This window comes from Colletotrichum jinshuiense, chromosome 1 (assembly GCF_051148585.1).
Source record: "Colletotrichum jinshuiense chromosome 1, complete sequence".
Taxonomy (NCBI): Eukaryota; Fungi; Ascomycota; class Sordariomycetes; order Glomerellales; family Glomerellaceae; genus Colletotrichum; species Colletotrichum jinshuiense.
In genome coordinates this window covers 4,371,081-4,394,361 of record NC_139302.1, presented here as the reverse complement: position 1 = coordinate 4,394,361, position 23,281 = coordinate 4,371,081, and the positions used below count along the sequence as shown (strand labels likewise).

At 56.3% G+C, this 23,281-nt stretch overlaps 9 protein-coding genes across 9 annotated transcripts; 5 read left to right on the top strand and 4 right to left on the bottom strand.

Moving 5' to 3' along the window:
• Positions 1 to 772: 772 nt before the first annotated feature.
• Positions 773 to 1,453, bottom strand: EsH8_I_001132 (uncharacterized protein; the record flags this gene model as incomplete). The annotated part of the gene is made up of 2 exons (XM_083268545.1): positions 773 to 827; positions 891 to 1,453. 2 exons carry the CDS (start codon positions 1,451 to 1,453, stop codon positions 773 to 775), a joined length of 618 nt encoding a protein of 205 aa, XP_083118983.1.
• Positions 1,454 to 1,968: 515 nt separating this feature from the next.
• On the bottom strand, positions 1,969 to 3,285 carry EsH8_I_001131 (GTPase-activating protein RNA1; the record flags this gene model as incomplete). The annotated part of the gene is made up of 2 exons (XM_083268544.1): positions 1,969 to 3,039; positions 3,094 to 3,285. The coding sequence occupies 2 exons, from the start codon at positions 3,283 to 3,285 to the stop codon at positions 1,969 to 1,971; spliced, it is 1,263 nt and encodes a 420-aa protein (XP_083118982.1).
• Positions 3,286 to 3,839: 554 nt separating this feature from the next.
• EsH8_I_001130 (C2H2-type zinc finger protein) lies at positions 3,840 to 5,038 on the top strand (the record flags this gene model as incomplete). Its single annotated transcript, XM_083268543.1, has 2 exons — positions 3,840 to 4,362; positions 4,416 to 5,038. The coding sequence occupies 2 exons, from the start codon at positions 3,840 to 3,842 to the stop codon at positions 5,036 to 5,038; spliced, it is 1,146 nt and encodes a 381-aa protein (XP_083118981.1).
• Positions 5,039 to 5,840: 802 nt separating this feature from the next.
• EsH8_I_001129 (uncharacterized protein) lies at positions 5,841 to 6,542 on the bottom strand (the record flags this gene model as incomplete). Its single annotated transcript, XM_083268542.1, has 4 exons — positions 5,841 to 6,127; positions 6,182 to 6,286; positions 6,347 to 6,467; positions 6,537 to 6,542. The coding sequence occupies 4 exons, from the start codon at positions 6,540 to 6,542 to the stop codon at positions 5,841 to 5,843; spliced, it is 519 nt and encodes a 172-aa protein (XP_083118980.1).
• Positions 6,543 to 7,333: 791 nt separating this feature from the next.
• Positions 7,334 to 9,079, top strand: EsH8_I_001128 (iron-sulfur cluster assembly protein NAR1; the record flags this gene model as incomplete). The annotated part of the gene is made up of 1 exon (XM_083268541.1): positions 7,334 to 9,079. One exon carries the CDS (start codon positions 7,334 to 7,336, stop codon positions 9,077 to 9,079), a length of 1,746 nt encoding a protein of 581 aa, XP_083118979.1.
• Positions 9,080 to 9,101: 22 nt separating this feature from the next.
• On the bottom strand, positions 9,102 to 10,073 carry EsH8_I_001127 (uncharacterized protein; the record flags this gene model as incomplete). The annotated part of the gene is made up of 2 exons (XM_083268540.1): positions 9,102 to 9,780; positions 9,904 to 10,073. 2 exons carry the CDS (start codon positions 10,071 to 10,073, stop codon positions 9,102 to 9,104), a joined length of 849 nt encoding a protein of 282 aa, XP_083118978.1.
• Positions 10,074 to 10,982: 909 nt separating this feature from the next.
• On the top strand, positions 10,983 to 11,379 carry EsH8_I_001126 (uncharacterized protein; the record flags this gene model as incomplete). The annotated part of the gene is made up of 2 exons (XM_083268539.1): positions 10,983 to 11,136; positions 11,264 to 11,379. 2 exons carry the CDS (start codon positions 10,983 to 10,985, stop codon positions 11,377 to 11,379), a joined length of 270 nt encoding a protein of 89 aa, XP_083118977.1.
• Positions 11,380 to 12,213: 834 nt separating this feature from the next.
• On the top strand, positions 12,214 to 12,744 carry EsH8_I_001125 (uncharacterized protein; the record flags this gene model as incomplete). Its single annotated transcript, XM_083268538.1, has 1 exon — positions 12,214 to 12,744. One exon carries the CDS (start codon positions 12,214 to 12,216, stop codon positions 12,742 to 12,744), a length of 531 nt encoding a protein of 176 aa, XP_083118976.1.
• Positions 12,745 to 18,324: 5,580 nt separating this feature from the next.
• Positions 18,325 to 23,010, top strand: EsH8_I_001124 (kinase-like domain-containing protein; the record flags this gene model as incomplete). Its single annotated transcript, XM_083268537.1, has 4 exons — positions 18,325 to 18,419; positions 20,301 to 20,433; positions 21,034 to 21,509; positions 21,567 to 23,010. 4 exons carry the CDS (start codon positions 18,325 to 18,327, stop codon positions 23,008 to 23,010), a joined length of 2,148 nt encoding a protein of 715 aa, XP_083118975.1.
• Positions 23,011 to 23,281: the final 271 nt, after the last annotated feature.

Genomic DNA, 23,281 nt, shown 5'->3' with positions numbered 1-23,281 from the left:
ACATGCAATAAAGAAAACCGCCCGATTTTGGCCACTTGGGCGGCCAATACCAACTGCAAGCCGGGTTGCCGTCTTGAGAGCCGGCATGTCGTCCACGCTTGTTGGTTTCTGGGGACTGGCAATGTCGGGCTCTTGCAGGTGGTTGGCGCATGCCGCCCCCGCTTTTCCCAGGCACTGCGACACGCTGAAGAATGAACCCTGCCACACGCCGGGAGCGCCCGGCGCACAGGCGACGGCGACGGCGACGACCACCCCACTGACAGCTGCCATCCCATCCTATCCCTGGCATCAATCGAATGTTTCCAGACGGTGTAACCCTCGCCACTTTTGGCAGTGTGCTTTGGGCTCAGCTCATAATCTCCTCACTTGAAGTGGTTTCTCGCGATAAATCAATTGGGTTTCGGAAGCTGCTTGGTCTGCATTCAAACGAGCAGGATCAAGAAGTTAATATCGTATGACGGCGAGCCACTGGAGAAATGTCCAGACGCCAACCTCACTTACACGCCGACGCCGACGCATGTCGAAACCGTCTAGCACATGTCTCATCAGTTGGCACAACGAACCTTCAACGAAAGCTGAACCTTTGCTGCGATTTCTCTACCAGACAAATCCTCACCTAAAAATGTAGTCGGTCTAATGGTCTCAGTGACGACCCGATGGAAAAGCACCGGCATTAACAGCGCCAACAACACTCTCCCTTCCCGTATCCCTGAAAACGCCCATACCGAGACTCGTTCACCTGACCTCTCTCCTCCTCGACGCTCCTAAAGCCTTAAATCTGCCTTGTCTCTTTCAGCTCTGTGTTATTTCCAACGTGGAGGGCGGTTCTGTCCCACATTAGCACCAGCACATTCGCCATCCATGGTGGCAACATGGGGTTTGTCACTTACACAGCTCCCGACATTTCCTTGCTTTGGAGACCCCGCGCTGTCTCCCCTTCCCCTGCGTGACCTCTAGCAGCCTTCTTCTCGAAACCCATCAATGCAGTAGGCATCAGTGCAAAAGCCCCCAGAAGTCCCACAAACGCGAGCCACGCCCTCCCGTCCGTCTCCCCGATCCAGTCTCCATATCCCTCCTCGTATAAGACGAACCCGAGAAGCGCCCCTGCGCCGACCATGAAGGATGCCGCCAGCCCGCCGATGGCGAGCCGGAACCACGCCACACGGGGGATCTCGTAGGCCACGACGATGTAGCGCGCCCAGATCACCCCGACGATGGCTTGGAGCGGGACGAGCACGAGTTCCGCCTGCGGGGTTGTGAAGGGGTGGTGCTGGGGAGAGAAGGGCAGCAGCTGCCGTTGGTACGTGCAGACGACCCATGAGAGCAGCGCGCCTGTTGTAAAGGTAAGGAGGAAGTAGGACAGGGCGATGCGGACGATGAAGAAGGCGAGGGCGATGTCCCAGAGGATCTCAACGACGGAGTCGGTCGTCTCAAAGAGGTAGCGTCCCGCCATGTTGTTGCATTCAGTGAGGCGAGATGTTGTGAGTGTGCTAATCAATTGGAAATTTGATTGATTGTTTTTTGGTCTGTTCTGTTTTCTCTACTCTTGTATTTTCCAACTTTTCCAAAAATGCCATGATTCGTTCCTATTATATGCTGCGATCCGAGCTCCCGCGGTTCCGTTGTCCTTTCTTGTGATATGGCAGTGTCATGAGTGCGTGCGACCAAATGTGTGGGGTGATCGTGGAGTGATGGCCGGGAGACCCCAGACGTGCGACTTGTACCCAACAAGCGTCAATGCCGGGGGAAGGGACCTCGCCGATTGTCTCTGTCAAAAACCAAGCCTCTCCCACACAGCGTGATGTGAATTGTACCTAGCTCCGTACAATTGCCGTTGCAAAGGTTGCGGGGGATGATGTGTATTTTTTGGGGGGTATCGTGTTTGTCTCCTCACTCGTGTAAATGGGGGCATTCCTTTTGCGTTCCATCTTCTAAACCTGTTAACCAAAGGAAATTATCCATCCGGCTCTAAATCTCCGACTTGGCCAGCTTCTTGGTCAGATCGTCCACCTCCTTGTCCTTGAGCTGGACGGTGGGCGGCTCCTGAGCCTCCTCCGCCTCCTTACCGAGGACCTCGGCCCTCTCCTCGGGCTCGAGCTCCTCGTCCTCCTCTTCCTCCTCCTCGTCCTCCTCGTCGGAATCCTCTCCCTCCAAGTCACTGAGGCTGTCAAGGCCCCACGCGTCCTCATCCACGACATCACCTCCAGTCTTCTCCTTGCGCTCCTCGAGCTCCTCGCGGATTGCGACGACGGAGGGGTCCTCCTCCTCAAATTTGTTGCCGTTAAGCTCGACCTTCTTCAGCGCAGGCAGGGAGTGGGCGACGGCGCTGGCGATGCCAGTCAGGGCCTTGGGTGTGATGTCGTTGAATGCCAGACGAAGGATCTCCAGCTTGTCTTGCTTGCCCTTAGCAAGAGCCTTGGCAACGAGAGCGGTGCCCTTGGCCGTGAGGTAGGCATCGTTGAGACCCAGCTCTTGCAGGCTGGTCCAAGTCGGCAGAACGTTGGAGACAGCCTTGGCACCCGAAAGAGTAAAGGTGTTGTCTTGGAGGTCGAGGATTCGCAGCTCAGTCGCGTGGTTCAGGCCCTCGCTGATGAGATGGCTGATGCCCTCCTGGCGGATGCCGTTCTGGACCATCTTGATTTCCTTGATCTTGTTGTGAAGGCTAAAGGCCTTGGCCCAGGCCTGCATACTGCCATTCTCCAAACGGTTGCGACCGCAAATGACAGTCTCGAGGTCTGGGACCTCCTTTCCTTCCTTCCTTGCCTCCTCTTTCTTTGCGTGCAGCTTAGAGAGCGCATCCGCCACCAGAATACCAGCGTGGGGGCCGAGACCGTTGTTGTTCAGGTAAAGGTGCTGGAGGGGGACGTGGGCAGCCAGGAAGGCGACCACGGGCGCCTGAGTGTTGATGCCGAAGGCGTTGTCGTTCAGGTTGATGGTTGTGAGCTTGGGAAGGTTGAGGATGGAAGTAAGGAGGGAGGTCAGGGCCTCGGGGATCTCGCTCAGGAGGCGGCCGGTGAAGATGTCGGACAGGTCAGCGGACTGGTGGTTTAAGTTAGTGGCTGCGCATACATGCCGGCGCCTTCAGCGGCTTACCTGAAGGTTCATCTTGGTGGCCAAAACTTCACCAAGAAGCTTGCACGCGCCGACACCCAGGGTGTTTCCGAGGAACCTGACTTCCTCGACATCCGTCGAGCGCAACTCAGCGATGTGGGGTTCAAGATCCGCAGCATTGTCGAGCTTGAGACCCTTTCCCTCGAGGGAGAACACCTTGCGCGAGGAGGCCATGATGAATATTTTTGAAGACAGGGAGTGTTGAAGTGCTTAGAGCAAGGTGGCGGCAAATGCGCAAAATGAGTGTCTATACGGATGTGGTGTTGGTGGGGGAGGGGCATAAACAAAATAAACTGAAGCCCCGAGTCATAGTTGCAAGGGGGAGCCCAGGTGGGTGCCTGGGTGCCAAGCACTTGCAAGGAGAGGGTTCGCCAGCTGTTGCCAGCTGCCCGTCAGTATATTGATTTCCCAGCTGGTTCAACTGGACCCACCCGACGAGCTCCGTGAGCCACGCTCGTCGCGACACTGGATCGAGGCGCAAACATCAATCTGTAAAGTTGCCAGGAGCGAGGCCGGTGTGATTTCCCCAGCAATTGGTTAACGCTCTGTCGGCCCTTACCACCGATTCTGTCATCCTTCCAACCGGGAATGAAAAATCTTCCATCGCCGACAATAGCATCTCGTAATTCTTTCCCTTCAGCGACGATTACTACAACGCCTGCAGCATCAGCCACCTGATACCATTTACTGCATCCTTCGAAGAGCTTTCCATCATCAAACGGCGCAACATGGCTCGCAATTCCACGCCGCCCGAATCGCCTCTTTCCTCAGTGGACAATAGCGATGCCTCTGAGGATGAGGTTCACGACTACGAGGACGAGTCCCTTCTCCGTCCCTCCAAGCGACAGAAGCTGGGAGCCGCCTCGACAACTTCTCCCGCTCCTGCGGCCGTCCAAGAACCCGAACAAGAAGCAGTACCCGAGCCGGACCCGCTAGAGGGTATGTCGGACGTCTCATCAGACACTTCCGGTGACATTCCCAGCTCCCCCATCAACGCCAAGCTCGACGAAGAAGACTTCCAGGAGCAGGTCACGGTATGTGCATGGGAAGGCTGCGATGCGGGTGATTTCGGCAACATGGATAAGTTGGTCGAGCACATTCACAACGACCACATCGAGAGCCGACAGAAGAAGTACACATGCGAATGGATCGGATGCAACAGAAAGAGCATGGGCCATGCCAGCGGCTATGCGTTGAAAGCCCACATGCGCAGCCATACTAGGGAGAAGCCTTTCTACTGCTACCTGCCAGGTTCGTTATCTTCCCTGCTACTCTGTGGAATACTCTGGCTCACACGGATACAGAATGCGACCGTTCCTTTACGAGATCTGACGCGTTAGCGAAGCACATGCGGACCGTCCACGAAACAGAAGCCCTGCGCCCTTCCGACCCTGTTCCCAAGTCCATGCAATCAGGCCCTACGGGCAAGGGCAAGCTCAAGATCATCATCAAGACCCCTCAATCACACGCCGCTGGCCAGGACGATGCCGTTGACGATGGTGTGGACGATGACGAGCTGTCGGCCGACCTCTTCACCCCCTTGACTGAAGAGCAAGGTTTCACCGCCGAGGAGCTTGCGATACCCCTTGAAAAACTCTACAAGCTCTGCAGATTCCAAGTCAAGTGGGCTCAGGAGGAATCAGTCAAACTCTCCGAAGAAGTCAAGTACTGGGAGAAGCAGTACAAGGAGCTTTGGAGGGAAAAGGAGGTTCTCTTTTCACAGGTCGTCAAGAGTGAAGTCGATTGGCACGAGCGCAGACAGGCAGTGCTCTCGGGTGCGGCAGATGTCCAGCTCTCGGGCGTGCTTGAGAGCCAGGAAGGCAACACCGTCACAAACGGCGATGGCGCAGACTCTCAGGCAGACCCCAACACCAAGGAGGCTTTGGCAAACGGAACCAACTCGACCGAAGTTGCGGCCGCTAGTTAGAGCCAGCCGTCAACATCGGACAGCTACATGGAGGATTTTGACTGGGATGGCGAGCTTGGCGAATTCAAGGGAGAACCGCTGGGCATGGGTGAACCCAAAGTTCCCTGCATCTTCTGTGGCCGCGAACTGTCATTCTACTACCTTTTAATGACGCACGCGCATGTCTGCAAAGTTTTGCGCGAAATGGAGGCGACTGACGTGTCCGCGGAAACTGCAGCTTCAACGCCAGAGCACAGCGGGCCAAGTACCCAGAAGAGAAAGCGAGACCAGACATCACCTCACAGAGATTGGCGTACGATAGAGCGCCATCGATACACCGCTGGGGGAAGAGCAGAAGCGTCGCCAGTACGGGGTTTGGATCAAAATAAGATACCTTATCCAGAGGCTACGGAAGGCATGGAGACAACAGTCTGCATAAGGTCATGAGCACCACGGGAAGTTGGTGGGAGGCGAATGGGATTAAGGAATAGGCGTCCGGCGTGTCTGTATACTAGAAGAATGGTTTGTGCTCAAGTATGTTTAATCGAACAAGCAGCGACATGTCGCCCTGGCGTTGCCCCTTGATCTCAGAGGTATGCTGTGGTGGGCTTTGTAAAGCTCAAACTTCTTTGCTTGATACTATGGACTTTCTTTGCAGTGGCAGCGCTTAGATTTTGTTGTTAATTACACGGCCCTGGCCAATCTATGAAGGTTCAACTCAGAAAATGACAAGCCCCATTCAAAATATGTGTTGACCTCAGGCATTTACCCTTAGAAAACCACCATCCTTCACCGGAGAAAGGCCGGTTTGCTGTCCCGCTGTTTACAAACCCTTCTTCTTGGTCCTGTAAGACTCGGTGTTCTTGAATGGGAACGAACTAGTGTCCTTGTCGTAGCCATGCTTCTTGCTGAGCCGCGACTTGTCGCCGGCGAACATGAGGCACCAGAGCCCAAAGAGGGCGAAGACGGTGCTGCCGAGGCAGCCGAGGACAAATGCCGTCTGATCAGTCCTCAACCACCTGCTGTAGCAGTAGAACGCGGCCGAGGCGTGGTGGATGGACGTAAGGACCACGGCTGCGTTGGCGTAGGGGGACACGGTTCCCGGAGGAGCTGCTTGACCATGTGAGCATGTCGTGAGTGACCTAGGAGGGGGATGGCGCTGACTTTGGTCCTCGGATGTGAGGGGGATAGCTCCTGAGAGTGTTACGACCAATAGGCCTAGGGTGAGAAGAGCGAAACCTAGGGAGCGGGCGAAGTAGTCTTCAAGAGCTGGAGGCTGCCATTAATACTCAAGTCTTTGGGAGAGAGGGAGGGATGAAGAGCACTCACAGCCCGCCGCCTGGTATTCCTCCTCTCGAAGGAGGTTGCTGATGAACCTCGGCCATATTATGAGAGGAAAGGCCTGGGCGGAGAGCCAGCCCAGGTTACCGAAGCTGAAGGTTGATATCGCCTGTTGTAAGCCGTTAGCGGGTTGATGAGCCCAGAAGGGGAGCAGAGCCGAAAGGGAGGGGATCCATACGTCCATTGTGACGCTTGAGCAAGCAATTTCCAGGTCCTAGATACGTTTTGCTTCGGGAAGCGAATTGGGTCACTGAGGATGTAGCCTTCAGAACTCGTACGGGTAATATCATGAAGTCGGCCGGAGCTCAAGGGTACGTAGGAATGCGTACGACCGCGACGTCATTGGGCCACCCCCGGCCCGGCCCAGAAGTAGCGCGCGTCACTCGCCTTGCCCGCCCTTGTGGCAACCACGCACGCAAACAGGGCTCCCTGTCGAGTGTCTGGCAGCTTGCACAGCCTAGAGGCCGCCCCCTGTATTTTTGCAATGTTCAGGGGTCCCAGCCGATGCCGCGGGGCCTCTTTTTTTTCTGTCGTCCTCCACTCTTTATCAATCCGCCACTTTGCCGATTTCGCTGCATTGTCAGCAACAGTCTCGACCAATCCAGTGGAGGGGGACGGATTTGCAATCACGTTCGGTCGATTTTATTTCTATCCGTCGACATTAGTACATCTCCGGGATCGCGGAGCACTTAGGAGGTGACAACTACCGGGCCCTCGACAAAAAGGCGGCACTGTTTCTTGATCCTTTTTTTCTCTCTCTTTTTTTCCCGCCTATTTTCCTGTGCAACGCCGTTCTCAAGCGCGAGACTATCTGAACCCCTCTTCCTTCACAAAGTTTTGCGATCTGTGACTCTCTCTTCTTCGCGCACACGCCGAGTCTGCCCCGCCATCACCAATATCCAAGCCGCATCCCCCACCTCCTTCCTCCCCCCCCCTCACGGCTCCCCCACTGAGAAGAAAAACAACACCGGCACGATGAGCGCGATTCTCTCGGCGGACGACCTGAACGACTTTATAAGTCCAGGCGTCGCCTGCATCAAACCAATCGAAACGCTGCCCCCTTCCGCGCCGTCGCAAGACCCCTCCCTCGAGCACGAAGTCATCCTCGATGGCCAGCCCGGCTCCGCCGCCGCCGCTGCCCCGGCCGAAATCTCCCTGACCGACTGCCTCGCCTGCTCCGGCTGCGTCACCTCCGCCGAGGCCGTCCTCGTGAGCATGCAGTCACACACCGAGGTCCTCAACACCCTCGACTTCGGCCCCTCGCTGCGCATCGTCGGCCCGGACAGCAACGGCCAGTTCCGCGTCGAGGGGCTCGAGGACGAGAACCGCAAACTGTTCGTCGCGAGCGTGTCACCCCAGACGAGGGCCAGCCTGGCGGCGGCCACCGGCAACGGCGCGACGGAGAAGGAGGCGGGACACATGCTGGAGAGGCTGCTCACGGGCCCGGAGGGGCTCGCGAGCGGGGGCCAGCACCATAATGGGTTCACGTGGGTCCTGGACACGAACGTCGCGCGCGAGGCATGTCTGGTCCTGGGCGCGGACGAGGTCCTGGGCGCTGAGAATGCGCCCGCGTCCTCCGCGGCCAAGCCCATTCTCACGTCCTCGTGCCCTGGCTGGGTGTGCTACGCCGAGAAGACGCACCCCTACGTCCTCCCGCACCTGTCAAGGGTCAAGTCGCCCCAGGCTTTGATGGGCACGTTGCTCAAGACGACGCTGAGCAAGAAGCTCGGCATCCCGCCAAGCAGGATCTGGCACCTGGCCGTCATGCCGTGTTTCGACAAGAAGCTGGAAGCCAGTCGCGAAGAGCTCACGGACTCGGTATGGGCAGGGGACGGGACACCGGGACGGGGCGTCCGCGATGTCGACTGTGTCATCACAAGCAAGGAGGTCCTCATGCTCGCGGAATCAAGAGGTTTTAATTTCTTCGACCTCCCCCGGAGTAACCCCACCCTCGAGCGCGCGCCCTTCCCCGACGCGCGCCTGGAGAAATTCCTCTTCCCCGGCCGCGGTGCCCACCGCTCGTCTCAGGCAGCGGGCACGTCCGGCGGCAACCTCTACTTTACCCTCCAAACAGTGGCCTCCAAGCACCCAAACTCCCAGATCCAAGTTATCCGTGGACGTAACGCCGACGTCGTCGAGTTCGTCGTCGCATCCTCCGCTGGAGACCCGATATTCAAGGCGGCCAGATACTACGGGTTCCGGAACATCCAGAACCTAGTCCGGAAGCTGAAGCCAGCGCGACCATCTCGCATGCCCGGCGGCAAGGCATTCGGCGCTGCCAGGAGGCCGACTGGCAAGTCTGCCGGCCTGGAGTACGCCTACGTTGAGGTCATGGCTTGCCCCGGCGGCTGCACCAACGGCGGCGGCCAAATCAAGGTGGACGACCCCATCATTGTCGAGCGGAAGGGCTTCGAGACCAAGCCCGGCCCGCTGGAGCAGAAAGACTTCCTTGCCGAGGTTGATGAGGCCTACTTTTCGGCCGAAGATTCCGACGGCGAGGATGTTTCTCGGAACGGTGACCTTCGAAGTGATGTTGTTGACGGAATTTCGCCTTCTTATATTCGAGATACCCTGGCGCATTGGGCAAGCATTACTGGCATAGATTTGGGCAGATTGGCCCTCACCACGTATCGCGAGGTGGTCAGCGACGTGGGCAAGGACAAGACGAGCGAGACGGAGCGCGTCGTCCAGCTGGCGGGGAAGATTGGCGGAGGCTGGTAGTTTTTGTCGATAGAATAGTAATTCAGCCTTCTTTGGTGCCTCGCTTGGCAAAGCCGAACCCTCCTCTCCCACTCCCATCCGGTCCGCGTGGTGCCCGGATGGCCTGCTTGGGTTGGTCCTCGTCTCTCGGCGTGGACCGTCCGGACTGCTGGCCAGAGTCGCCCCCTCGCTTCTGCGTCGCGAAGCCCCCCCTGGGCGCGTAGCCGGGATCGTAAAGCTCGCGGCCTCTCTCGGAACGAACCGCATCGGACCTGCTGCTGCCGGGCCTCCTGCTATCCTCCTGCCTGCTCGAATTGCCCCGATGGCCCCCTCCGCGACCGCGTCCCCTGCCGCGGCCTCGGCCTCCCTCGTTGCCGAACCCTCTCGGCGGGGTGACATTGCCGGGGCTCGAGGCGCCGGAAGAGGGGTTCGACTCGCCAAAGATCTTGGCTCGGGCCTCCTCGTACCGTCGCTGCTTCTCCTCGAGCTCGCGCTGCTGCTTCGCCCGGATCTCCTCGGGCGTGAGCTGCGGCTTCGTTTCGCTTCGCTGGTCGTCGTCGTCGTCGGCGAGGGAGAGCTGCGAGAGGCCGGTGATGGGGTCGCGGCGGGCGATCATCTGGGGCGCGGGCTTGCGGCTGAGGACCTTGACTTGGGGCTTGAAGCCCGTGGCGAGGGGGACGGAGGGCTGGGCCTCGAGAAAGGTCAGCGGTGTGGGGGAGTCGCTATTGGTGATTTTCTCCTGTCAGCCATTGTTCTTCTTTGAGAATATACAAAGGAATAGGTGCGAGCCAGCAAAGCGGTCGGGGGGCATCCATAGGGATGACTACGTCATGGGGTGAACGTACGCCGATTCCCAAAGCTTGCGGTTCGACTCGGCGTGCAGGGCAAGACGCTCTGCTTTGCTCAGTGGCGCCTGCGGCGGGTCAGGCTGCACCTGGGCCTGGGGGTTGAACTTGTCGACCTGGGAGTCCCATTCATCTTCCCAGGCATCGGGAACGGCGTCTTTTTTGCCCATCTTGTTTGGATGTCCGTCAGTCGGTCGATGGCAGGCGGCGTGAGAGGTGTCTGGGAGGTTGCAAGCCGTCTCTCGGGAAGGGAGCCTGCAGAGGTGCTTGGTGGAGAAGCTGAAGCGGGAGGAGGTGGTGCGTGCTGGGACCGTGACGGGGGCGAGCGGTACAAGTTGCTAGTGTGGTAGCATTGGAGACTTCCCAGTGTGAACGCAAACAAAGACGAGGAGGTTGAACCTTTGAGCTGGACTTGGAGGTGGTGTCGACGGGAAGGGCAGAAAAAAAAAGGTGGGATGAGACGAGGTTGGCCCCTTGCTCGCCTGTGCCTTGACTGAGACTGAGGTGTCGGGATGGCTATTTTTTAAATTTTAGCTTCCTTCTCCCGGGGGGAAGTACCACGACGCTACCCTGCCCAGCAGGTAGCCCTTTGCCGAAACCCAAGTATCGCTTAGGTCTCCCCTCCGGGCTCTTGTGTGGAGGGGCACCAGGGGTCAGCAGGCGCATCGGATCTTGGACGCACCCTTGGAATGGTGGGGTTGCCCGGGCCGTGTGACAGACGACATCCATTCCACTTCACCACTTCGAGATCACTGCGTAAGCAGGACTGCAATGCGATTTCGTTGACTCTTTTCCTCTTCACACGACATCGTTATTATTGTTATAGATATTATTATTCGGTATCTTGTGTCTGTCCCTTGAATCTCCCGTCCCTTGTCTTCTATTGCCGCACTTCTCCTTCTGTCTAACCCTTTTCTTGGCATTCTTTTTTGACACATACCGACTGCCAAATCGGGTATTCGAAGGTGAGCGCAAGGTGTAAGCACATACATAGAACCCGTAACTCACTCTCACGACCGCTCAATAGACACTCTTACCCTAGCGCGCTCTCTCACTTTGATATCATCAGCGAAGAAGCGATGGCAGCTGGTTCCGTGAAGCCGCAGACCCCCAGCTCCAAGGCGGGAGGCAGCGCCGCGGACGACCAGACGGCGTCCAACTGGAACAATAAGAAGTTCAGGGAGGAGTACGAATCTTTCAAGGCGAAGCTTCTTGACCAGAGATTTGAACCCAGTAAGTTGCATCGCAGTTGACGTCTCTTTGGGGGGCGAAGGGGAGTTGGTTGTAAAAGCCCGTCTCGTGCGTTCTCGCAACACGACGGTGACCCGGGGTTGAGTCTTGCTAAGCGTTATTGTCACAGAGCAATTTCCCGATCCTTTGCTTCCAAGAAACGGCCCCGATCCCCGTAATAACCCCAAGAGCACACCGGAGGCTGAACGAAGGATCGACAGCATCATCGCCGAGTACAAGGCCTAAACTGAGAACTGGCCAAACTCGGTTGGTCACTTTCGCCGATGGGGAGGGATGAGCGCTGGGCATCTGGTTGAGAGCCCACGTAGTTTTGGTATTTTTCATCTGCGCACAGTTTTGAAAACCTGTGTCGTCGTTTTGATCTATAGCTCCTAGCTTTGGCTGCATGGATGAATTGAACGAGTTCTGAACGCATCTGTTTCTAAGCTGAATGTGTGTTTCATCACAGTATCGCCTCCAATGAAATGGGAATAAGCGCAACTACCCGCGCATCTTTTCGTGTTTTCTGGTTCAAGGCTCGGATTTCGAGTAATTCCTGGTCGAGTGATGGTCCCAGTAGCGCCCCTTTGTGGAGTGAGTCTCGAGGCTTGGGTGAATGCGATGGTCACGCGGACGCGTTGAGCGTGGTCATTCACCTCACTCACCCCAGATGATCCCTCACCATCGTCATCATTCTGCTGTAACAGATATAACAATTGCCCTCGACTGAAAATCCGTCTGAGCCCTGTATAATTCCTCTCTCTTCTGATTTCAGCTGTCCTCTTTGAACCCATTTTCGCTTGACACATAATCGCCGGGCAATATTCTTCCTCTTGAAACTACTCTTCTTGCGAGGGGTCTTGGAAACTTGGAAAAAGAACCACAACTAATCCAGAAGTCAACCCAAAGATTAAGAGAAAATATATCGAAGGACTATCCTTCTACTCAACATCGTCGTCAAAGGCTCTGGTTTCTAACTGTCCCTCGACCCAAGGTCTTCTGTCGACCTTACCACACACAGCCTCCACCCGCGCTCGTGTTATTCTCTAACGCAACAAACAAACTCGCTTCGCCAACCAGATGGAACCTTTCTGGGACGGGGTGCCTTCACCCGACTCCTCCTCTCGGGACTCCGTGGCGCAAAACGCCAACACGGCCCGCCAACCTTCCGCTGCCGGAACCTCGACTGCCTCGCTGCCCGACAAGCTCAGTAAGATCCCAAGAACACTGCCCACATCTCCTGCACAGCTGGATTCACTTCGAGTGCTGACCGTCCCGCCCTCCCTCACAGAAGCCGACCGGGCCATCCCGCGAAGCCGTCGCCCCGCAGACATCCTCATCTTCCCCGCGTCCCCGATGGCCGAGGACATCATCATCGTCAGAATGGAGCGAGAGGAAACATCACTACTGCCCAAACCCAAGCCGCGGCAGTCCCTCGCTCTCCGGCGCAAATCGTCCCCCGCCACTGCGGCGAAGCGCCCAAAGATCCTCCTCTCCACGAAGAACTTCACCTGGGTCAAGACCAACAACGACATCTGGGTCAAGGTCCCGCCGGTGTCGAGAAAGCACCGGATTGTCATCAAGAGGAAGGAGAAAAGAGACCAGCACTGAGAGTTTCCTGTGCAGAGTTATTTATTAAACGAAGCACGAAAGTTGCCTCGGGACGGAGAGTGAGGGGGAGGGGGCAACTGGAGGTATCCATATTTGGTGCGCCACCGTTGTTCCTGTTGCTTAATGCGAGGGCAGGGGGTTGTCATTTGAAAGCATGGCGGTTGCAATACTAGATGGACACGGAGCGGGTTCTCTAGATCCAGGAGATGTCACAAAGCGATTCTGTTTTCATAGATTTTGCTTTCCGAATGGCACCTGTAACTTTTCTGCTTGGTGGCACACCCCTGAGCATCAAAGCTAGCACACTACAGATATGTATATAAATGAACACCCGAAACAGCTCTTGCATGTCTTTATCGAGACAGAACAACCAAAACAATGGCCTCTTGGATGGACAGGCTGCGAGGTCTGTTAGACAACACAAGACTCCATACTAGAGAGAACTGCTCATATTGGGGCAGTGCCTTTAACTCGAGCTTCCCGAATAAGATATCTGAGAAGTGACCAAGGGGATACGCGCCTGGTATGGCTTAACTGACCGTACCTATATGCAATACAACAACATTACTGGTGTATTACGGACCAGTATGACACTACCTACGGGGTCCCTACAAGCCCCGCGTAGGGTCAGTCACCATCTCGAAAGGAACGGAAGCTGCGAGAGGCGAATTGGCATGGCCAACATAACTCGACGTTGAGCTTCGTAGGTCGAATCAAGCAGCCTCAAAGCCACTTTGAGATTGTGGCTTGCCGGACGTACGGCCGCTAAAGCAGACTTGAGAGTCCAGTGCGAGACGGGCGCCAACAAAGGGGGCCGAGTCGAGAAATCCAAACCCCATGTGCCAAGATGTCCCTCTCTGCCAGGTTGACCCTGCACGTCCATTGGTATTGCACATGGCAAAACGGAAGACAGCTACCCCTCACCGGCAGAACGCGGAAGGACTAGCATCGAACCCTACACCCGCACACATCAAGGCTTCCAATAGCTGGCCGTGGCCCGTTGGAGGATATCTGTGGGTTGAGCGGAAATATGACGATGGTGGCAGGAAATCTCGGGAAGTGTGAAATAGGTTGTCCCAATCACGCCGCTTTCCCCCACTGCCAAAGACAGCCAAAAAAGCAGAGTGTGCGTATGTTCATGTGTGAAATGGGTGCTCGATGCACGAAGGGTCGCACGTAGCACGTAGGTTCTTCGGCATGTGGCATCCGAGGGGGCTGAAAGGAACTCGGGTCAGAGATTGGACAGATCTATTTTTCTTCCCCCATTAACCGGGAGACAGCCGGGATTGGCGAAACGCAGACCCGGCGGGCCGGGTCGAGTATTCTTCGGACGAGGATTGCTCGGGGTTGGGCCGCGAAGCGTTGACGAGAAGAATGCGCAGTAGTCGCACACACACAGTACATAGTAGAGAGAAAGAGAGAGAGTTTGGATGCGCAGCTGTGCCAGAACGAGAAACAAGAGGCGCAGGCTGCACCTTGCATTCAACAATATACTTGTGACTTCTGCATTGAGCTTTCTTGTTGGGAACATGTCGGCCACTTGGCATCGAGGGGACGGCTGTTTATGGCCCGCAGTGATGTAGGCCACCCTTTCAACGGAAGATAACTAAGTGCTGCGAGCGTGTCGCAAGGTATGGGCGAAAGGCTTGTCCTGGTCAGATGGTTCTCGTGTGTAACAGGCAAGGTGCTCACTGAAGAGGCGGCTGGTAGTCGGCCATGGCAGCGATCGCGTGGTATTGCGTCAAGCCCAATGACTCGCCGAACGCCAGGCGACGGCGGACTAGATAGACGGGGTCAAAGTTGGGGCTTCCCACGTTGGGGAGGACGGTGGACAAGAGGTTGAGAGGTTGACGTAGTGGATTCCACAGTTACGTAGCGGCGGGAAGGTTCTCCACCGCAGATGAACGGCGGGGAAGATTGACGGGTGTCGTTTGACTTGCGTCTATCCTGCACCATGCGTGGGGGGGATGTCGGGGGTTTGGACCATCGAGATTTAGCGAGCTCTGCTTTGGTTGCCAAATGAATCATGCGTGAGAAGTTGGGATGCAATGGACGGTTTACGGTGCATTTCCGACGTAAGCGTGCGGTTGCAGTGAGTGTACCCGTACCGATACCTCTGTCTGAAATGGGGGCGAAGTTCCAAAGGGACGCAGCCATGGCAAGACTGGGCATTGCAGATTCGCGAGTCGGTGCCGCAGTGTCAGTCTTCTTGTCAAAAGCTCCATTCGCTGTTCGGAGTTGGCCAATAGACGATGTCCTCATCTGTGTGGTTTGACCAAACAAGTCAGGGAGGACGAACATCAAAAGTTGGAAGCGACGAGACGAGAGCAAGCGGAAGTGCTCTCCGGGTCGATCCCAGTTCCTTAATGGAAAAGACGACCTGATGGGCGGATTCTCCTTTCCGACCTCGACTGTTGAAGTGTAATAGACCTCATCTTCTTCTAGGGGGCCGTGAGAGGCAATGGACGGTGCCTGTGCTGGCAAACCAGTCGAACAGGCGCATTTCTGCCAGGTCCAAACATGTAATAGGTTGGAGTACGCAGTCAATGCCATGTGTAGTCCCTGTACTCTGGGAATTTGCCACCTCGGACCGTATTCAGATGTATGAGCAGTATGGGCGCGTATCCGTCCAATGGCGCCTGGCAGCTGATGAGCTGAGCGTGTCGTAGCCCGTATAACATTAAAAGCTGACATTGCAATGTACCAGTAGCATGCATGGGGGGCAATGAACGGCAAGAAGCGGATTTTAATTTTCTGTTTGTTTGGCGGGATTTGTCCCGAGACATTCCAGACCTTCCTTGATGGTGTCCAACTTTGTAGAGCAGAGAGCCCAGGTGAGATGTGAATGAAACAGTGTGATAGGGATGGGGGCCGTTGCGTCGACTAAGCGAAGCAGAGCCCCCTTCTTGGCTCAGCGAGGTAACCCATTCTTGCCGCAGGTGCGTCTGCTAGGCAAAGCGACAAGTGATGAGGCATCCACCCGTGCAGAGTACACAGTAGGCAATTGGCAGGTTGGTTGGTTGATCTCTTATTCGCAGCCAATGCACCGTTGCGAGCCGATAGAGATAGATAGATGCTGGCTTGTCGGTGCTCTTGAGTCATCTGTCCCACCACCTTGACACTCGACTCATCCATCCAACCAACCCACCCACCCCCGCGGCTCCCTCGCCCATGTCGATGGAAGGGGATGGCCCGCCGGGCGGGGGTCGGTTTCCCGAGGAGGATCCCTTTGGTCGGCGGTCTCGGAGGGGAGCCGTACTAACACCCCCACAAGCCCGACCTGAGCCAGTGAGTGGGTGGGTGTTTGCAGGTATCGTGTTGCCACCCGGATATGGCACAGGCTGGAACATGATGAGATTGCTGTTCGGGTTGCCCGCCCAGCCAGCGCTGGAGGTGAAGCCTGGCAAGCTGGAGTGCCTGTGTGTCGGTACATTTGGTTGCGGCTCAAATCTCGCTCGAACAGGGCTCTGAACATACATTCCATGACAGGCCTGCTCGGTCCGTTCTAGAAGGTCATCTGGAACATGGTGCCCCTGCAACCAACCAGGCATAGCCGAGCTGGAGGCGTAATAAGGACCCGGATCAATGAGGGGGGGGCTTCTTTTCTTCTTCTGATTATTTATTTATTCCATTTTCTGTTAGTTTCGTGAGCCCGTCTCCCCTTGAGGCATCGGCCGCATTTTGCGACTAAGCTGTGGAGATGAGGCAGGTGACCTGCGATATCAACCCATGTGTCACGGCTGCTTAGCTGCTTAGGTACGAGTGGTGGGGGATGGACGAAGAGGGACGGACGTTGCAAAGAGGAGCCAGTTGAACGAAAGTGGACGCAGGATGAGGGGTGCACCGGCTTCGGGGAAGCGGCCTGCAGATGTAGATGCACAGTCGACAATTGCAATGATTACATGTCTCCTCAGTGGATGGAAGATGCAGTCATCCAGTCATCTATTGCTGATTAGCTTACTGCAGTCGGTATCCATGCATAGGGAAGGGAGGCCAGAGCAAGCACAGCCCGCCCCTGGCGGCCGGGTTCCCGTTGACTTGCCTGTACGTAGAGTTCGGACTGCTCAGGGCAGGAGGAGAAGACTTCAAGATGCATTTCACTCCAAGCAAGCCCCAAAAACGGCATCCCGGACGGTGCACGGATACCTGGGCCGACGGCACAGGCTAGAGGAATCTAGCGCGGCAGCCGGCTTCGATTGGACGACCTCTGCCATTGCAAGCCCGAAAGTGTGCCTCTGCCGTCTTCTCTGCCTGCTTAGACTGCTCAGGAACCTTGGGAAGGCGCCGTCCATTTTGTGGAGTTACCTTTGACCGCCGGCTGCACCTGCACCTGCACCAGCACCAGCACCAGCACCAGCATCAGCCAGGCTTGGGCTCAGTCTGACTGACTGACTCCATGACATCGTCAACCTGAGGCTGAGCCGCCTGGATTCCCAGTTTCCTTTAAAGCTCTTCCCCAGGCATACACACACACAAACGCACACACCCGCACCACCGCAGCCAATACCCCCAAGGACGGCACATTATAACAAGAATCGCCTCCGGGGACAAGATCCAGGGCGGGATTTAGGACGACCGACCGGCTGTCCATGCCCGGAATCCATACCTTCCTCAGGTACCCCCCCCACTGCCTGGGAACTTCCTGCCTCTTGCCTCTTGCCTCCCACTCACATTCACCACACTCTCCGCCTCATTACACTTCGACGTCTTGCTCACCTTGCCTTACCTCATCTCACCTTAATTACTGTTCGGCCTTATTTTTACCAGCCCAGCCAACCAACACGGCAGCACCCAAACACCTCACTCGCCTCGACCTCGACTCCTTGACCTCATCCTCGACACGACCACCCCACTCCGAACCCGATCGTTCCAGGATCCCAGAATCGGTTCTTCTCCGTACGAACCCTCCGCTACGGTGCCACTTCACGATCCGCCCTCTGGGACAGCTACATTCTCACTGGACAGTCACATCACCGACTCCCTGGCGTATTCGGGCCTTGGACCAGTCTATTGTCCTTGACTGAGTTGCGCTGTCGCCCCCCGCCCCACTTTCACACGACACTCGCCTGCCGCCTGTTGCTGCCGCTGCTATTACTGCTGCTACTGCCCTGTCCCACGTCCACGTCCTGCTCCCGATGCTGAGAGGGGTGCAAGCAATCAACAAAGCAGGAAACAACAGGCCTTACCTGGACTCTCTCGCTCGCGCCTTCCCCTCTCTTCTTTCCCCCTCCCTCTCCCTCCACCCACCCGCCAGCATCCACTCCCACGCACACACACACAACACAACACATCCCACTCTCAACTTCTCGCCCCTCCAGAGAAAAAAAAGTCTCCAATTCCAACTCCAAAAAAATCGCAACACCTGCACCGCACCTGCCGCTGCTTCCTCACCCAAACCACCACCACCACTACCACCACCACCACACACCGGCGCAAAACTGACCTCATCTGCCGCACGATTTTCGCATCGACCAATCCCTCGGTAAAGCTGCGATATCTCGGCCTGTTTTGACGCCAACCAAAGATTCGGGCCTCTGCCTCGACTAGGCCTTCACCATCACACGATTACAGCCAGCAACCATGTCCGGCTCCGACAACGCACATGCAAACTCAGGTGGCTTCGACCTGTTGAAGCGGGCGACGCAGGCAATGATGATGTCAGGTTCGACCTCGAGGTATGTTGCAGCCTTTTCTGTCTTGCATCTGTCTTTACACCTTCTCTGTCTCTGCCTTAGCCGAGCCTTTCCCCATTTGCACCCATCTGCCTTTGTCTTTCCATGTCTCTAGTCCTCCCTGCCCCCTTCGCCCTACACTCCTTGCCATGAAAAGGGAAGACAAAAAAAAAAAAAAAGAGAGGACATTGGTCCTTCTGAAGCTTGTTCTGGCCAGTGGCCAGTGGCCAGCCTCGACCCCGACCTGCTCTGGCCAATGCTATGGCGCTAGTGTGCCTCCCTCTATCCGGGCCTGAGTTGTGACGCTTTTCCCAATCGCTTGATCTTTGTCTTGCCTTTCCTTTCCTACCTGGGTTTGCCCCCCGCCCTGCCTGCCCTGTCACGCTGGTTCCCCAGAGCTGAAGCTGTGCAATCAACATCCATTCCTTCATACCCCGGCACCCTTTACATTTCGAGGCTTGACCCCTCCTATGTCATCGGGGCTTCATATGCCATGACACTCCAGGATGCTGCCGCCCCTGAACCCCGAGTCGGACATGGATTTAGGCCTTAGTAGGCTTCTCGTCTCGAAGGTTTCTTCCTTCTCATGGCGCGTCTCGGCGGTACATGCGTGCTACCCAGAAGCGTGGCGACGGAGGGGTGGCTGGCGAACGAGGAGGAGCTTCTTTCTTTGGGATGCCCGCCGTTCATTGCCTGTTCCTGCGCCATATGGTTTGAGGACCGACGGTCCCTTTCTGGTTAGTGCCAGTGGCATCAAACTGAGGTGCCGTCAACGAACCCTTCAGCGTACCACTGAACGGTCCCGGAGGAGTCCGAAGCTGCAAGCAACTGAGCCCAGTCGGCGCCTCCTCACCTCACCCTCATACTGCCGCTTCCACTGCCATTCCTCTTTCTGGCCCTATCTCCCTATGGCTGCCCCCGCGCGCCCGTTCTGAGGGTGCCAGTGGCAGTCTTTTTTTTGCCCGATGGCCCCGGGGTGTCCTAGCTGACCGTCCTTCATGGCCCATGTCTGTCGCGTGTGATATACGACGCATCCAGTCCCAAATTCAGTTCACACGCAGAGTCACCCGCTTGCACATGCAAATCACCGCATACCCCTCGTCCCATCCCTTCCCTAACCCCCATGCCTACCTACCTACCTTCCCTGGACCCTTGGTTCGACCGCCAACACTCAAGATTGCACATGGAGGAGGAGCTGGGACGAGGGGCTACCATTGCCAGTGCCAATGCCGGTGCCTTTGTCAACCCAAGAAGCCAGTGCTGCGGAGGGTTGGCCAGAGTTAAGGTCTGACTCGCCCAAGGCCCGGCAGCAGTCGTAGCGAGAGCACTTCGTCCTTGTTCTAGTCAGCATCAATCACCCTGCTCCTCTTCATCCAACTGGCGCGTTCCCCCCCCTCCCCCTCCCGCGCCCAGCATCTTGCCCCGCCATCGCCTTTTACTAAGGCCCTCCGAACAAGGCCTTACTAGTGTTAAAGGACTTCACCACGGGCGGTCTTCGGAACAAGAAATCCACTTTGCTCATTTTCCTATTTGACGACGCTTCCCTTTTGGCTCTCTGCATCGTCCCCTCCAAATTGCACTACCCGGCTAGCTATTGCGACGGCATCCTTGCTTCCACCCAGCCAAAGAGGACGAAAAAAATTTCCCCGTTCTTTTCCGTCATAGGCACTTGGGCAAACCATCTTCCCATTTCGCCTCCCCATCATCCCCTCGTTCTCATTAATTGGCCATGGGCTTGGCTGCCGTCATGAGCTAGCTTTCTACTACTCTTTGCCCACGTTTTTCGCTCTGTTGCCCGGCGTGTTTCTCTCTCCGCGATTTCTCATCCTCCGCGCGCTTTCCGACACTAATGATGATGAACCTCGCTGTTAACCACCGCAGCAGGTCTACCGCTGCCGCACCTGAGGATGATGGAGCGGATCAAATCGGCTTTGAAACGCCCCGCTCCGGCGTGGCGACCCCTCAACCCGACCTCCATGACAAACGCCTGCCGGGCATTATGAGCTACTTCGGCCAGGTTCGTACAGATTCTTCTCACAATTCTGTATCTGCCCCTGTCACGTCGGATCGCAATCGAGGACAACCACTGCCCGGTTCCTCAACAAAACAAGTCGAGAAGGACGGGAGGGCTTCTCAGGTCAGCTCAGTAGATGCTGTGCCCTGTGGCGATTCTGAACCAACATCCCCATCACTTCCCCATCCCGAAGAGCGAGCTTCATCACAACACCCCACATCCATGGTACTGGGACAAACACACCAGTACCCAACCCCACCGATATCAAGGCGGTCGTCGATGGGACGTCCGAAGAGAAGTCTGTCGTTGTTGTACGGAGATGGACGGTCCGCTGCATTCTCATCTGCGCGACCGTTACTCCAAAAAAGCAACTCATATTACTCGCCAAAGTGCCACAGTATGACACTTATGTCTCAACCTTCGAGACTCGTCACAACATCCGTCGTGCATGCACATCACATATCCAACCCCAGTCTTCCCAACCCCACCACGCCGATGTCCCCCCTTCACTTCCATGTTGGTTCAGCGCAGGGAGCCACCCTTCTTTTCAAGTCATCCTCGCTTGATCAGCTCAAGAAGCTAACACAAATCGCTGGCATCAAGAGCGGACCACCTACTCCGACCAGAGCGCTTTCGGCGGCACAGCCTTCTCAGTCCGAGGAGCGGTCAACCTCCAAGAGAAGCAGCAATGAAACTGTGCCCCCAAGCGGCACCCAGACGCCCAGAGGCTCCACCGGTGCCCAGGTCCCGGCTGCCCGAGGCAAGCTCACGATCAAGATCGTGGAGGCGAAGGGTCTGAGACGGGCCAAGGACCCCTACGTCGTGGCCGTTTTCCAGAGAAGCGAGGTTATCTCAGGTGGCCCGCGCTCTGTCGAGGAGGAGGACGACGTGAACCTGCCGGCGCCCTCCCTGGGAGGCATTCCGATCCAGAGGCAAGGAAGCGACTCGGGTCGGCCTGCAATGTCTATTCCGATGCGCAGCCGTCAGAGCAGCAACACAAGCATCTCGGACTACAACACGTTCCGCAACCGATCTCGGCGATCCTTCACCAGCCCAAAGTGGGATGCCGAAGCAGAGTTGTAAGTTCAACATCTAATCCCCTCTGTTCTCGATTGCCCCGGCTAACTCCAGGACAGCGATGTGGTTGACTCAAACATGTTGGTCAATATTTCGGTCTATGACCACACCGCGAACGGCGAGGAGTTTCTGGGCCAGGTTGATTTCCAGGCAAACAGAGATGCTAGCAATGCAGTCCGTGGCTGGTTCCCCCTCAAAGGTCATGCCGACACCACGGCCGAAAACGCCCCCACTGGGGAAATATACGTTGAAGCCGTCTACCAGCGAACCGAGCGGAAGCACTTTGGCCCCGAGGATTTCCAGATTCTCAAGCTGATTGGTAAGGGAACTTTTGGCCAGGTCTACCAAGTTCGCAAGAAGGACACCGAACGTATCTACGCCATGAAGGTCCTTTCCAAGAAGGTCATTGTGCAGAAGAAGGAGGTGGCCCACACGGTCGGCGAACGCAACATCCTGGTTCGCACAGCGATGTCAGACTCGCCCTTCATCGTGGGTCTCAAGTTCTCGTTTCAAACGCCATCAGACCTGTACCTGGTCACGGACTACATGTCTGGCGGAGAACTTTTCTGGCACCTGCAAAAGGAAGGTCGGTTCGATGAGCGAAGAGCCAAGTTCTATATCGCAGAACTTATCTTGGCCATCCAACACCTCCACAACAACGACATCGTATACCGAGACCTGAAGCCGGAAAACATTTTGCTGGACGCGAACGGCCATATCGCTCTTTGCGACTTTGGTCTGTCCAAGGCAAACCTTACCAAAAACGACACGACCAATACCTTCTGCGGAACCACCGAGTATCTCGCCCCTGAAGTGCTTCTTGACGAGTCGGGATACACGAAGATGGTCGACTTCTGGTCGTTGGGCGTTCTGGTTTTCGAAATGTGCTGTGGTTGGAGTCCCTTCTATGCGGAGGACACCCAACAGATGTACAAGAACATTGCCTTTGGCAAGGTCCGGTTTCCTAGGGACACCTTGTCACAGGAAGGCCGCAACTTTGTGAAGGGACTGCTCAACAGAAACCCCAAGCACCGACTGGGCGCAACCGATGACGCGGAGGAGCTCAAGCGGCACCCCTTCTTTGGCGATATCGACTGGGATCTGTTGACAAAGAAGCTTATCACGCCTCCTTTCAAACCCAAGTTGACCTCTGCCACGGACGTGTCGTACTTCGACCCGGAGTTCACCAACGCGCTGGATAACAACGGCTCGCTCAACGAACGCGCGGCTGCCCTGTCAAAGGGCTTTGCCACGTCGACCCCCCTATCGCCATCTGTGCAGGCCAACTTCCAGGGCTTTACCTTTGTGGATGAGAGCGCTCTTGACGACCACATGAGAGATAAGAACCGATACGACGACGAAGAGATGCGTGATTCTCACCACCAAGACGACGACTGGGATGATCTCGAAGATCTGAACCAGAGAGGCAACCGCATGAGCGGCATAGTGCGCACGACCACCAATGATGAACAGATGATCGGTGGTGGACACTTTGACGACTAATGAGGGCACTGCGGTTGCGTTTCGGCCATCTTTGCTTCTAGTTTTGAGGACACGAAAAAGTTCATCACAGCCTATTTCTTTCGCGAGCAAATCGCGGTCGTTGTCACGAAGTCAAAAAAACGAACATTCATGGATTCAGTGCATAAGGGCGGTCAACTTGCATGTGATAATTAGGGGTATAATCGGTACATGGCGTTTGGGCTGAGCGATGAACATTCGGATCCCGGATCGGCCTTCAGAATGCTGCTTTAAGCTGATCGAAGCACACACA